This window comes from Brienomyrus brachyistius, chromosome 3, assembly GCF_023856365.1.
Source record: "Brienomyrus brachyistius isolate T26 chromosome 3, BBRACH_0.4, whole genome shotgun sequence".
Classification (NCBI taxonomy): domain Eukaryota; kingdom Metazoa; phylum Chordata; class Actinopteri; order Osteoglossiformes; family Mormyridae; genus Brienomyrus; species Brienomyrus brachyistius.
Window position 1 is genome coordinate 4,470,371 of NC_064535.1, and position 12,679 is coordinate 4,483,049.

Here is a 12,679-nt window from a genome sequence, read left to right on the forward strand (position 1 = left end):
CGCGCAATTAAGTAAACTAAATTAGTACAGCGGCACTTATCACTTATAATCAATAAACTTAGTACTTACATTCGTCAGTGACGCATACATAAAAACCAGGGACTGTATTTACTGCCAGGAACAACTAAACTAACCATACATAAACTGCAGCTCGCCGACATGCTGCCAATTCCTTCAGGCTCTCCCGCGCGCTCTCGTCTCGCATGCACCCACAGTCCTTTGCACATGCGAAGATGGGATTCAGAGGGACCTACCATTTGCAACTGAACAGTGCAGCATTAAAACAGCTCAAAATCCATCCATCCATCCATCTTCCAAACCGCTCATCCAACTGGGTCGCGGGACAGCTCAAAATAAGGGGCAAAAATACAGGCAATAAGATTAATCCAAAATGGATTTTTCTCCTACTTACTGAAATACTCAGTTCTGTAAAAGTTCTCTTCCACTCATGAAAACACATGAAAAACACTGCATTCCATCCATCCATCCATTTTCTGAATCCATTTGTCCAATACAGGGGTGTGTGTGTCCAGAATCTATCCAGAAAGCTCTGCCTACAATGCAGGGACAGTACAGACGCTGCTAAACCTTACCAAATGTTTTATCTCACCTCCATTAAATGTACCCAAACACTGATACCCAACCCCATACCCCTCCTTGCTGTGACCCATCACCTGGCGGCTGGTTCTTTGGTTAAAAACTGGCCTCCACTACCATTGCTAATTAGAATCATCTCACTTACGTATATAAAAGTTGTGAAGAGCCAACAGGATTCAAAGCCTCTTACACCTCAGGATGAATCGGAAGTCATCGGTCACGTGATATTGCATAAACTTAGCAAGCCCCGATTCCCAGCTTGAAGTCGCTGGGCCACACTTTGAGGAGGCGATCTCCAGAATCTGGGTATTAACTGTCTCATCACTAAGTTCAGCACCTTTCACAATATAGCACAGCATGGCCACGGTCAGAAAATGTGAGCCTGTCCTCCTCCTGAGTAAAGTAAAGCTCACTACGCTCTGTGAGCACAGGAACGGCCCGGCAATGTTTGGTAGGTTTCTGCATTGTTTGCAAGTACAGAATATTATCTGCGCCTAAACTAATTAAGGTAAATATGGAAATTCATACAATATATGCTGCAGAATATGAGCTGAATAAAGCATATTGAAAATGCAAAGAATTAAAAAAAATTGAACCACTGACCAAATATGGCACCTACAGCTGTTTTTCAAATAGAATTCTAGAACAGATTGTTACCGTGACAACACTGATGTCATCATTCTGAAGGTATAAATTGAGCTGTAGGCACCAGTACCACTTCAAAACAAACTAGACATTGACGGTGACGCATCTCAAGATGAAGTGGTGTTTCCTTAACTGTATTAGGCCGCCAGCGGTACTAAACGACGCTGGGGAAGGTACAGAAACAGAGGAGGAAAGAAAAGGGAAGGACAAAGGAGGAAAGAAAAATAAATCCTGGCTGAAGAAGTATTTTGCAAAAAAAGGGAAAGGAAGAAAGGCAATGGAGGAGAGCCAGGCAGTGGTGGTGGAGGAGGAGGAGAGCCAGGCAGTGGTGGTGGAGGAGGAGGAGAGCCAGGCAGTGGTGGTGGTGGTGGTGGAGGAGAGCCAGGCAGTGATGGTGGAGGAGGAGGAGAGCCAGGCAGTGATGGTGGAGGAGGAGGAGGAGAGCCAGGCAGTGGTGGTGGTGGTGGAGGAGAGCCAGGCAGTGATGGTGGAGGAGGAGGAGGAGAGCCAGGCAGTGATGGTGGAGGAGGAGGAGGAGAGCCAGGCAGTGGTGGTGGAGGAGGAGGAGAGCCAGGCAGTGGTGGTGGAGGAGGAGGATAGCCAGGTGTTGGAGGAAGAGAGCCAGGCAATGGCGGAGGAGTGCAAGGCAATAGAGGAGGAGTGCAAGGGATTGGTGGAGGAGTTCAATGGATTGTTGGAGGAGTGCAGGGCAATGATGGAGAAGAGAAAGGCAATGATGGAGGAGGAGAGCAAGGCAATGATGGAGGAGGAGAGAAAGGCAATGATGGAGGAGTACAAGGCGATGGAGGAGGGGTACAAGGCAATGGAGGAGAAGTACAAGGGATTGGTGGAGGAGAAGTACAAGGGATTGGTGGAGGAGAGCAAGGCGGTGGAGGAGGAGGAGAGAAAGGCAATGGCGGCGGAGAGCCAGGCAATGGCAGAGAAGTGTAAGGCAATGGCGGAGAAGTGTAAGGCAATGGCAGAGGAGAGCCAGGCAATGGCGGAGGAGTGCAAGGCAATGGCGGAGGAGTGCAAGGGATTGTTGGAGGAGAGCAAGGCAATGGAGGAGGAGGAGAGCAAGGCTTTGACTTTGACAATGGAGGAGGAGTGCAAGGGATTGGAGGAGGAGTACAAGGCAAGGAAGAAAATGATGCAAGATGAGGAAGCCAGTAATGGACGAGACAGTCAATATGTTCTATGTTCAATCAGTACTACTTAACTATGTATATACTTGTAAATAAAGCATTTAAAACGAAGAAGAGACAGGTGTTTTCAATTGAATGTGAGTAGGTGATGTTAAATGTCAGGAATATTCCAAATGTCTATTACGCGTTGCCGATAGGGGCCATATGGTTTGGGTGATAAGGGTTGCCTTTAAACGTTAATAGAATGAAAATACGTTACATGTATTTACGTTGTAATTTTAATTACGTTTTTAAGGAATAAAACATAACGGGATGAATGTAAGGTACACGTCCAGCGGGGACCCGTCCGGCCGCAGCCATGTGTTAGGAGTAGGCACAAGCGCCACGGCGTATTTTAAAAGAAAGCACCAAAATGTTTACAACTTTAGCGGTATTTATCAGTGTTAGGTTGAAGAAAGCATTTGAACAGCAAACCTTTAGAAGAAATAGGCCAGAAGGCGAAATGACCGAGTCCCAGAGTTCGGCCATAATCGGCAGGTCTGTGAACGCGGTCCAAATGATAGACACCAGCGGAGCGCCTATTTCAAATAAAAAACGTTATGGTTATAGGGGTTTAAGTAATGAAGCATTTTTCTGCCAATGTGAATAATAAAGTAAAACGCTCTAAGCATTTCAACAAGAATCAAGGAATAACGCGGTAAATTCTTGTTTAAGTGAGCGCGTGCGCTTTCCTCTCTGGCTCGCTCTCATGTAGCGCATGCGCGTAGAGCCACATGGTATTTTCTTCAAAGAGCCGACACTCTTGCGTTAATTTATTTAAACAAGAATTAACTGGGTTATTCCTTGATTCTTTTTTTTTCTTTTAAAATACCGCTAAAGTTTCTTTAGAACATGTCGGTGCTTTCTTGTGGTGCCCAAAGCACAGAATACCCACACTGCTCTCTGACCACGCTGCCTCCTGGTAAGGGCAGTAGGAACCCCTAATGTTCCTTCTGTAACGTGGCTAAGTTCGAACCCTCCCCGCAAAGGGACAATAACAAAGAGGCACGTAAAAATAAAATCCAATCCACTTTATTACAAATATCTAAAATCAATCAATTAAGAATGAAGAAAATACAGCTCAACTCTAGTGAGTTAGTGTGACGGCTATGCTGTAACAACGCGAGACCTCGACGAGAATCACGGCAATATTGAACATGGCGGTGCGCAGTTGACTGCACAAATTTTATCAATCGGATTCTTCTTACGCCAATTTATCTCTAGACAACCTTAAAGTTAATCAAATAAATTTTAGTTGTATCCGTAAAAAAAAAAAAAAAAAAAAACTTTAGCATCCTGGAGCACAGTGAAATTCTGAACAGTTTAGAAAAATTTCTAGATGAGTGCTTCGACAGAATTGCTATGGGGAAATCAGCAGTGTTGTGCATGAACGAGTTCAAAAGAACGCGTTCATTGAACACGTTCATATTTCAGTGAACTTTGAACTGAACGCAACTTATTAGTAAATCAAGAACTTGAACGTGAATTTTATGTGTGATGAACGGCGTAGACGTCGTTCACTGTTAGAATGCAATTAAACATCGGGATTTATTTTCACCTGATGAGTCGAGTGACAAGGTCGACTCACACATTTAAACAGCATGTTGCGTTGTCACTCAAGCACTAGCGAAGGGCTCCTCCGCTCTAAAAATAAAATGCACAGGCTGACTCTCGCTCAGCGCTTGTGTGCAGTGCATCTTGGGTAATGTAGTGTGAAGCCAAGGACAGTCGAATCTAATGTCTTTAGCTTCACACTACGTTTCCCATAATGCACACACACACACATCTCAAAGGGCACAGCCTTGGCAACGCATGAGCGCGAAGCGAACTGCTGCAGCAGTAACCATGGCAAGCGCAGAGGAGGAAAGCTCAACCACCAGTGGAGCTGGCACAGAAAACACGGATGATGCTGGCTGTAACTTTGACAACTTACGGGCATTTTACACACTGTCTCACAGAGACTCTGACGGTAAAAACCTAACCTTTCTGTGCAAGCTTTGTCCACCTGCGCTGAAAAAACAAGTTAGAACATCAATGACCTCATTTTCCAATTTGAAAAGACACGTTGAGTTGAAGCATTCGTCCAGCGTGAAAGCATATACGCAAGCCCTTCAAGGTCATAGGGGGAAGGGCAAAACCCCCAGCCAAAGTCCCCAAACGACTCAAGTCACACTGCCTGCTGCCTTCAGGGGTATAATCTCCCAGCAACAGGTAGACAGATTAATAATAGACTACATTGTTGGAGATTTACAGCCACTGAGTAAGGTTGAAAAACCCTCCTTCATAAAACTAGTAACTGGTTTGCAACCAGGCAGACATGTGCCCTCAAGAAGACAGGTGCAGGGACTACTGAATAAGGAATTCATTGAGGTTATCAGTAATTTAAAAGCTGAACTTGCTGAGCTTGACTTTGTATGCACAACAGCTGACTGCTGGTCAGCTGTCAACAAAGGATTCATGGGCATCACAATTCATTGGCTTGATAAAAATGATGTGTCACTCAGGAGATCAGCAGCCCTTGCTCTGTGGAATAGGGTGAAAAGGAGTGCGAAAGCCTCAGATTTTGTTGAGGAAAAGCTAAAGATTGGCTTTGTCACTCCGAACGACACACGTTGGAATTCTATGTTCCTCTCAATGCAGCGCCTGGCTCACATAGCCACCTTGACTCCCCAGACCAGCAATCTAACAGTGCCATTGGATGCCACTCCTGAGTATGACAGACTCCTTCTGCACACCATCTGTGATGAGTTTGGGCTTCGTCGATTCACTCCAGAGGAAATAGACTTCAACAAGTTTGTGAGTGTGATGGGTCCCTTGGCATGTGCTCTGAACATCCTTCAGGGGGAAAAAAACACATTCCTCGGCTACCTGGCTCCTACCATTGTGCAATTGAAAAATGATTTGGATGGTCTGTTGGATGAGAGTTCACCGTTGTCTATCTCTTTAGTTAAGGACAGAGTCACACCACCGAGCAGGAACTGGATCAAGATCAAGATTTTATTAATTATTTCAGAAATGAATGGGCAACGTATTTGGATAACAGTGATCTAGCAGAAGTCTCACCATGTGTCAAATGATAAGCATGGCCGTCTGACTCGGAAGGCAGGACACTGGGGCTGAATGGCTGTTTGCTGCCAGTACTGGCGCTGAATGTCATCCTCTGGGTATTTTTGTAAAATTCTGGAGAACTTGATTGCAAATCCCTAAATATGCCCTGTAAAATCCTGATGTTTGTATCTTTTCATTGTTATATTCCTATCTCACCTCCATTAAATCTTATAATAGTATAAAAACAAAATATTTTATGTAAATGCAGGCAAAATGCAGTAAAAGCACAATCATTCATAAATAAAAACAAGCAAATTTATACTTGTTTAAGGCTAAATATTAATAGTCTTACCAGAAAAAAACACTCGGGGTCTTGGATAAAAAGCTTTTCACTGTTCGAAAAGAATTCCATTTTTTTAATCTTGCATTTGTGTTACTACATCCTCGAGCTGAAGAATGAAAAGTTGAGATTTTTTGTCAGCCAGTTTACTCTTGAAACACTTCTGATGTCCTAATAAATGGGCAGTTTATTTAGCATTTCTCAAACGTACTGAAGCACACAATTCATATTCTTGTCTTGGTTCTGTTGCAGTGCCTTACCTTTCTGTAGACAGGCATATTGGGAGATTCATCTGAAGCACCACTGTTGCTCTGGCCAAAAGTGTTTGTGCGTGCCATAGTGAAATATGCCGAATAGCTCTGCTACTGTCAAACACTCTGGAATTTATGGCTCTGTGTCCTGAAAGAGAATTCACTGACTTTAATGCAGTTTCATTATTGTTATTGCCACTACAAATATTAGAGCTTTATCAAATGCATTATGGTGATGAGGTGATTATTATGGATGATGCTCCCTGTAACAATAACAGCAGTAACAACAACAAAAGTCATCATCATCATTATTAATATCATTTATTTATTTATTGCCCCATGGATAAGCTAGTGGAAGAGGTGGATGGAACAATTGTTTATTATTATTAATAATTATGAAGCTTATGTATATATCTTTTTCATCAGTTACAAAAATGATGGCTAGATTCTCAAATCAAATAATCTTAGACCGCCATCTAGTGGACATATTAAGATATGCCCAGGGGCAAGTTCTACATGAAGTAGTTAAAAAAAACTACTGAAAAAAGTATTTCCCAATGCTGCAGTCAGAACCATAATTATTTGGACAGAGACAAAGTTTTTCAATTTTTTAAGTTCCGTACATTACCACAATACATTTTAAAAGAAACAACAAAGAAACATCTCGTGGCCAAAAGTAGGTACTGCAATTTCGGGAAGAAATCATTTAATTGTTTTAAAACTGAAGTATTCAAATTTTGCCACAAGACGGCAATATAAAGAGTACGAAAAAAATGAAATTGCAATACCTACATTTGAGTTTGACTTGGTCCAATGTATTTTTAATACAAATAATTACCACACAAAGCTGATAGTACACCGTGGGAAAATAATTTTAATATTTTCTTACTCCCATCTCGTGGCCAAAAGTAGGTACTGCAATTTCTGCATCTACCCAACTGTATCTCATTTCTTCCTGTTCTATGCTATATGTATGTATATACATACACACGATGATAGATAGATAGATAGATAGATAATCCTCGGTCACATATTTGTGCTTTTTTGGGTCTGTAATGTTCAGATTAATTAATAGTTTTTGCCTCCACATTTGCCTCTCCTCTCTGATCCTGCTCATCTCAGTAAAACTAAGTATTTTCCTCACCATATCAGTAGAATATGTAATGCAGTTATATTAGTATAAGTGTCTTTTTGCAAAATGTATAATAAAGAATTGCGACAGATGCACAGCCCCACAGAGCTTGTCATTTTTCTTAAAACACAGACTGCATCTCAGCACGGTGTCGCACCTAAGGGGACAAAGGAATTCCTTCCTCAATCAGTCTTGTTAGTAAATGATTCCATGCTCCTGCATTAAATATTAGCAGTCTACCCTGACCTGATTCCGACATCTCCTCTTCTGATTGCCCGTGGATAAGCAGTTATGGAAGACTGATCAATCGGCGTGGGGTCGTCAGATCCAGTAGATGCACTGAGAGTAGATTTGACTGTGTGCATCCTTCATAAGAAACTTCTCTTCCTTCGAATCAGAGGAGTGGGCCCAGTACTCGAACTAAACCATTATATCGGGTTAATAACCCTGTCCTGGGTTATTCCCTGATTTGTAGCTTCCAGGATTAGGCTCTGGGTCCTGCATAGGAGGAGTGGATATAGAAGATGGATGGATGGTCTACTGCTATGGCCACCTGCAGCTTTGCAGTCACCCATTAATCCAGTCACTACTGAAGTGTCACAAACACATCACTGCTCCCTCTGCAAATACTGATTCATACAAGCTCTTGGGACGCAGAATTACACGGATGTCCAGGCCTGGTGTGACCATCACAAGTTTTTTTAGCGTGACTTTGTGTCTCCTTCCCGTGTCCCTTAGTGTCACAGCAGAAAGTCACAGTGTCCGTCTGCAGACATAGATCACACCTGTGCCTGCACAGCTGGAGGGCACGTACAGTGCACCTTGGGGGCCTGGTGCTGTAAACATATCACCTTTAGAGAAGAAGGATATAGACCAAAAAAGGAAGAAACCCTTCAACGATGAGAAACAGGGAAGAGCCAGGCTGGAGTTTGCAAAAAACGTGTATTTTACACAGGCTCATACCCATAACCCATAACCAAAAACAAATTACCACAGTGCTTACAATGGTTATTACCATAATACACTAACATAATGCATAATTGTACCATTTCGCCTTAACATTGATAGGTTCAGCTATACCCACAACAATACATTACATTAGCAACAATTCGTATTAGAGGGAATGATTGGACGGGAAATAAACGCAAAAATCTTTCCGAGGAACGGAACACTCGTCAGCGATAATTATAACAGTACCCAAGCTAGGTCACGTTAACCTACCCGCGCAATTAAGTAAACTAAATTAGTACAGCGGCACTTATCACTTATAATCAATAAACTTAGTACTTACATTCGTCAGTGACGCATACATAAAAACCAGGGACTGTATTTACTGCCAGGAACAACTAAACTAACCATACATAAACTGCAGCTCGCCGACATGCTGCCAATTCCTTCAGGCTCTCCCGCGCGCTCTCGTCTCGCATGCACCCACAGTCCTTTGCACATGCGAAGATGGGATTCAGAGGGACCTACCATTTGCAACTGAACAGTGCAGCATTAAAACAGCTCAAAATCCATCCATCCATCCATCTTCCAAACCGCTCATCCAACTGGGTCGCGGGACAGCTCAAAATAAGGGGCAAAAATACAGGCAATAAGATTAATCCAAAATGGATTTTTCTCCTACTTACTGAAATACTCAGTTCTGTAAAAGTTCTCTTCCACTCATGAAAACACATGAAAAACACTGCATTCCATCCATCCATCCATTTTCTGAATCCATTTGTCCAATACAGGGGTGTGTGTGTCCAGAATCTATCCAGAAAGCTCTGCCTACAATGCAGGGACAGTACAGACGCTGCTAAACCTTACCAAATGTTTTATCTCACCTCCATTAAATGTACCCAAACACTGATACCCAACCCCATACCCCTCCTTGCTGTGACCCATCACCTGGCGGCTGGTTCTTTGGTTAAAAACTGGCCTCCACTACCATTGCTAATTAGAATCATCTCACTTACGTATATAAAAGTTGTGAAGAGCCAACAGGATTCAAAGCCTCTTACACCTCAGGATGAATCGGAAGTCATCGGTCACGTGATATTGCATAAACTTAGCAAGCCCCGATTCCCAGCTTGAAGTCGCTGGGCCACACTTTGAGGAGGCGATCTCCAGAATCTGGGTATTAACTGTCTCATCACTAAGTTCAGCACCTTTCACAATATAGCACAGCATGGCCACGGTCAGAAAATGTGAGCCTGTCCTCCTCCTGAGTAAAGTAAAGCTCACTACGCTCTGTGAGCACAGGAACGGCCCGGCAATGTTTGGTAGGTTTCTGCATTGTTTGCAAGTACAGAATATTATCTGCGCCTAAACTAATTAAGGTAAATATGGAAATTCATACAATATATGCTGCAGAATATGAGCTGAATAAAGCATATTGAAAATGCAAAGAATTAAAAAAAATTGAACCACTGACCAAATATGGCACCTACAGCTGTTTTTCAAATAGAATTCTAGAACAGATTGTTACCGTGACAACACTGATGTCATCATTCTGAAGGTATAAATTGAGCTGTAGGCACCAGTACCACTTCAAAACAAACTAGACATTGACGGTGACGCATCTCAAGATGAAGTGGTGTTTCCTTAACTGTATTAGGCCGCCAGCGGTACTAAACGACGCTGGGGAAGGTACAGAAACAGAGGAGGAAAGAAAAGGGAAGGACAAAGGAGGAAAGAAAAATAAATCCTGGCTGAAGAAGTATTTTGCAAAAAAAGGGAAAGGAAGAAAGGCAATGGAGGAGAGCCAGGCAGTGGTGGTGGAGGAGGAGGAGAGCCAGGCAGTGGTGGTGGAGGAGGAGGAGAGCCAGGCAGTGGTGGTGGTGGTGGTGGAGGAGAGCCAGGCAGTGATGGTGGAGGAGGAGGAGAGCCAGGCAGTGATGGTGGAGGAGGAGGAGGAGAGCCAGGCAGTGGTGGTGGTGGTGGAGGAGAGCCAGGCAGTGATGGTGGAGGAGGAGGAGGAGAGCCAGGCAGTGGTGGTGGAGGAGGAGGAGAGCCAGGCAGTGGTGGTGGAGGAGGAGGAGAGCCAGGCAGTGGTGATGGTGGAGGAGGATAGCCAGGTGTTGGAGGAAGAGAGCCAGGCAATGGCGGAGGAGTGCAAGGCAATAGAGGAGGAGTGCAAGGGATTGGTGGAGGAGTTCAATGGATTGTTGGAGGAGTGCAGGGCAATGATGGAGAAGAGAAAGGCAATGATGGAGGAGGAGAGCAAGGCAATGATGGAGGAGGAGAGAAAGGCAATGATGGAGGAGTACAAGGCGATGGAGGAGGGGTACAAGGCAATGGAGGAGAAGTACAAGGGATTGGTGGAGGAGAAGTACAAGGGATTGGTGGAGGAGAGCAAGGCAATGGAGGAGGAGGAGAGAAAGGCAATGGCGGCGGAGAGCCAGGCAATGGCAGAGAAGTGTAAGGCAATGGCGGAGAAGTGTAAGGCAATGGCAGAGGAGAGCCAGGCAATGGCGGAGGAGTGCAAGGGATTGTTGGAGGAGAGCAAGGCAATGGAGGAGGAGGAGAGCAAGGCTTTGACTTTGACAATGGAGGAGGAGTGCAAGGGATTGGAGGAGGAGTACAAGGCAAGGAAGAAAATGATGCAAGATGAGGAAGCCAGTAATGGACGAGACAGTCAATATGTTCTATGTTCAATCAGTACTACTTAACTATGTATATACTTGTAAATAAAGCATTTAAAACGAAGAAGAGACAGGTGTTTTCAATTGAATGTGAGTAGGTGATGTTAAATGTCAGGAATATTCCAAATGTCTATTACGCGTTGCCGATAGGGGCCATATGGTTTGGGTGATAAGGGTTGCCTTTAAACGTTAATAGAATGAAAATATGTTACATGTATTTACGTTGTAATTTTAATTACGTTTTTAAGGAATAAAACATAACGGGATGAATGTAAGGTACACGTCCAGCGGGGACCCGTCCGGCCGCAGCCATGTGTTAGGAGTAGGCACAAGCGCCACGGCGTATTTTAAAAGAAAGCACCAAAATGTTTACAACTTTAGCGGTATTTATCAGTGTTAGGTTGAAGAAAGCATTTGAACAGCAAACCTTTAGAAGAAATAGGCCAGAAGGCGAAATGACCGAGTCCCAGAGTTCGGCCATAATCGGCAGGTCTGTGAACGCGGTCCAAATGATAGACACCAGCGGAGCGCCTATTTCAAATAAAAAACGTTATGGTTATAGGGGTTTAAGTAATGAAGCATTTTTCTGCCAATGTGAATAATAAAGTAAAACGCTCTAAGCATTTCAACAAGAATCAAGGAATAACGCGGTAAATTCTTGTTTAAGTGAGCGCGTGCGCTTTCCTCTCTGGCTCGCTCTCATGTAGCGCATGCGCGTAGAGCCACATGGTATTTTCTTCAAAGAGCCGACACTCTTGCGTTAATTTATTTAAACAAGAATTAACTGGGTTATTCCTTGATTCTTTTTTTTTCTTTTAAAATACCGCTAAAGTTTCTTTAGAACATGTCGGTGCTTTCTTGTGGTGCCCAAAGCACAGAATACCCACACTGCTCTCTGACCACGCTGCCTCCTGGTAAGGGCAGTAGGAACCCCTAATGTTCCTTCTGTAACGTGGCTAAGTTCGAACCCTCCCCGCAAAGGGACAATAACAAAGAGGCACGTAAAAATAAAATGCAATCCACTTTATTACAAATATCTAAAATCAATCAATTAAGAATGAAGAAAATACAGCTCAACTCTAGTGAGTTAGTGTGACGGCTATGCTGTAACAACGCGAGACCTCGACGAGAATCACGGCAATATTGAACATGGCGGTGCGCAGCTGACTGCACAAATTTTATCAATCGGATTCTTCTTACGCCAATTTATCTCTAGACAACCTTAAAGTTAATCAAATAAATTTTAGTTGTATCCGTAAAAAAAAAAAAAAAAAAAAAACTTTAGCATCCTGGAGCACAGTGAAATTCTGAACAGTTTAGAAAAATTTCTAGATGAGTGCTTCGACAGAATTGCTATGGGGAAATCAGCAGTGTTGTGCATGAACGAGTTCAAAAGAACGCGTTCATTGAACACGTTCATATTTCAGTGAACTTTGAACTGAACGCAACTTATTAGTAAATCAAGAACTTGAACGTGAATTTTATGTGTGATGAACGGCGTAGACGTCGTTCACTGTTAGAATGCAATTAAACATCGGGATTTATTTTCACCTGATGAGTCGAGTGACAAGGTCGACTCACACATTTAAACAGCATGTTGCGTTGTCACTCAAGCACTAGCGAAGGGCTCCTCCGCTCTAAAAATAAAATGCACAGGCTGACTCTCGCTCAGCGCTTGTGTGCAGTGCATCTTGGGTAATGTAGTGTGAAGCCAAGGACAGTCGAATCTAATGTCTTTAGCTTCACACTACGTTTCCCATAATGCACACACACACACATCTCAAAGGGCACAGCCTTGGCAACGCATGAGCGCGAAGCGAACTGCTGCAGCAGTAACCATGGCAAGCGCA

General features: G+C 43.5%; 2 protein-coding genes across 13 annotated transcripts in view; one reads left to right on the forward strand and one right to left on the reverse strand.

Moving 5' to 3' along the window:
* LOC125738094 (cilia- and flagella-associated protein 251-like) overlaps nt 1–10,875 on the forward strand; it is a 77,516-nt gene extending 66,641 nt beyond the window's left edge. Inside the window, exon 2 of one of the 2 annotated variants that reach the window (XM_049006689.1) lies at nt 1,847–2,513. In XM_049006689.1, coding sequence (XP_048862646.1) covers nt 1,847–2,461 — 615 coding nt within the window. In that variant the 3' untranslated portion in view covers nt 2,462–2,513. Of the gene's footprint in view, nt 1–1,846; nt 2,514–10,262 lie in introns of those variants that run through there. The other variant, XM_049006691.1, reaches the window with a different exon arrangement.
* The window catches only part of LOC125738091 (solute carrier family 22 member 7-like), a 187,250-nt gene that overhangs the window by 78,898 nt on the left and 95,673 nt on the right, over nt 1–12,679 (reverse strand). The window contains exon 11 of one of the 11 annotated variants that reach the window (XR_007396720.1): nt 6,148–6,213. The exons of the other annotated variants lie outside the window; for them this stretch is intronic. The gene's annotated coding sequence lies outside the window, so the exon portion shown is untranslated. Of the gene's footprint in view, nt 1–6,147; nt 6,214–12,679 lie in introns of those variants that run through there. 11 annotated transcript variants of the gene reach the window in all.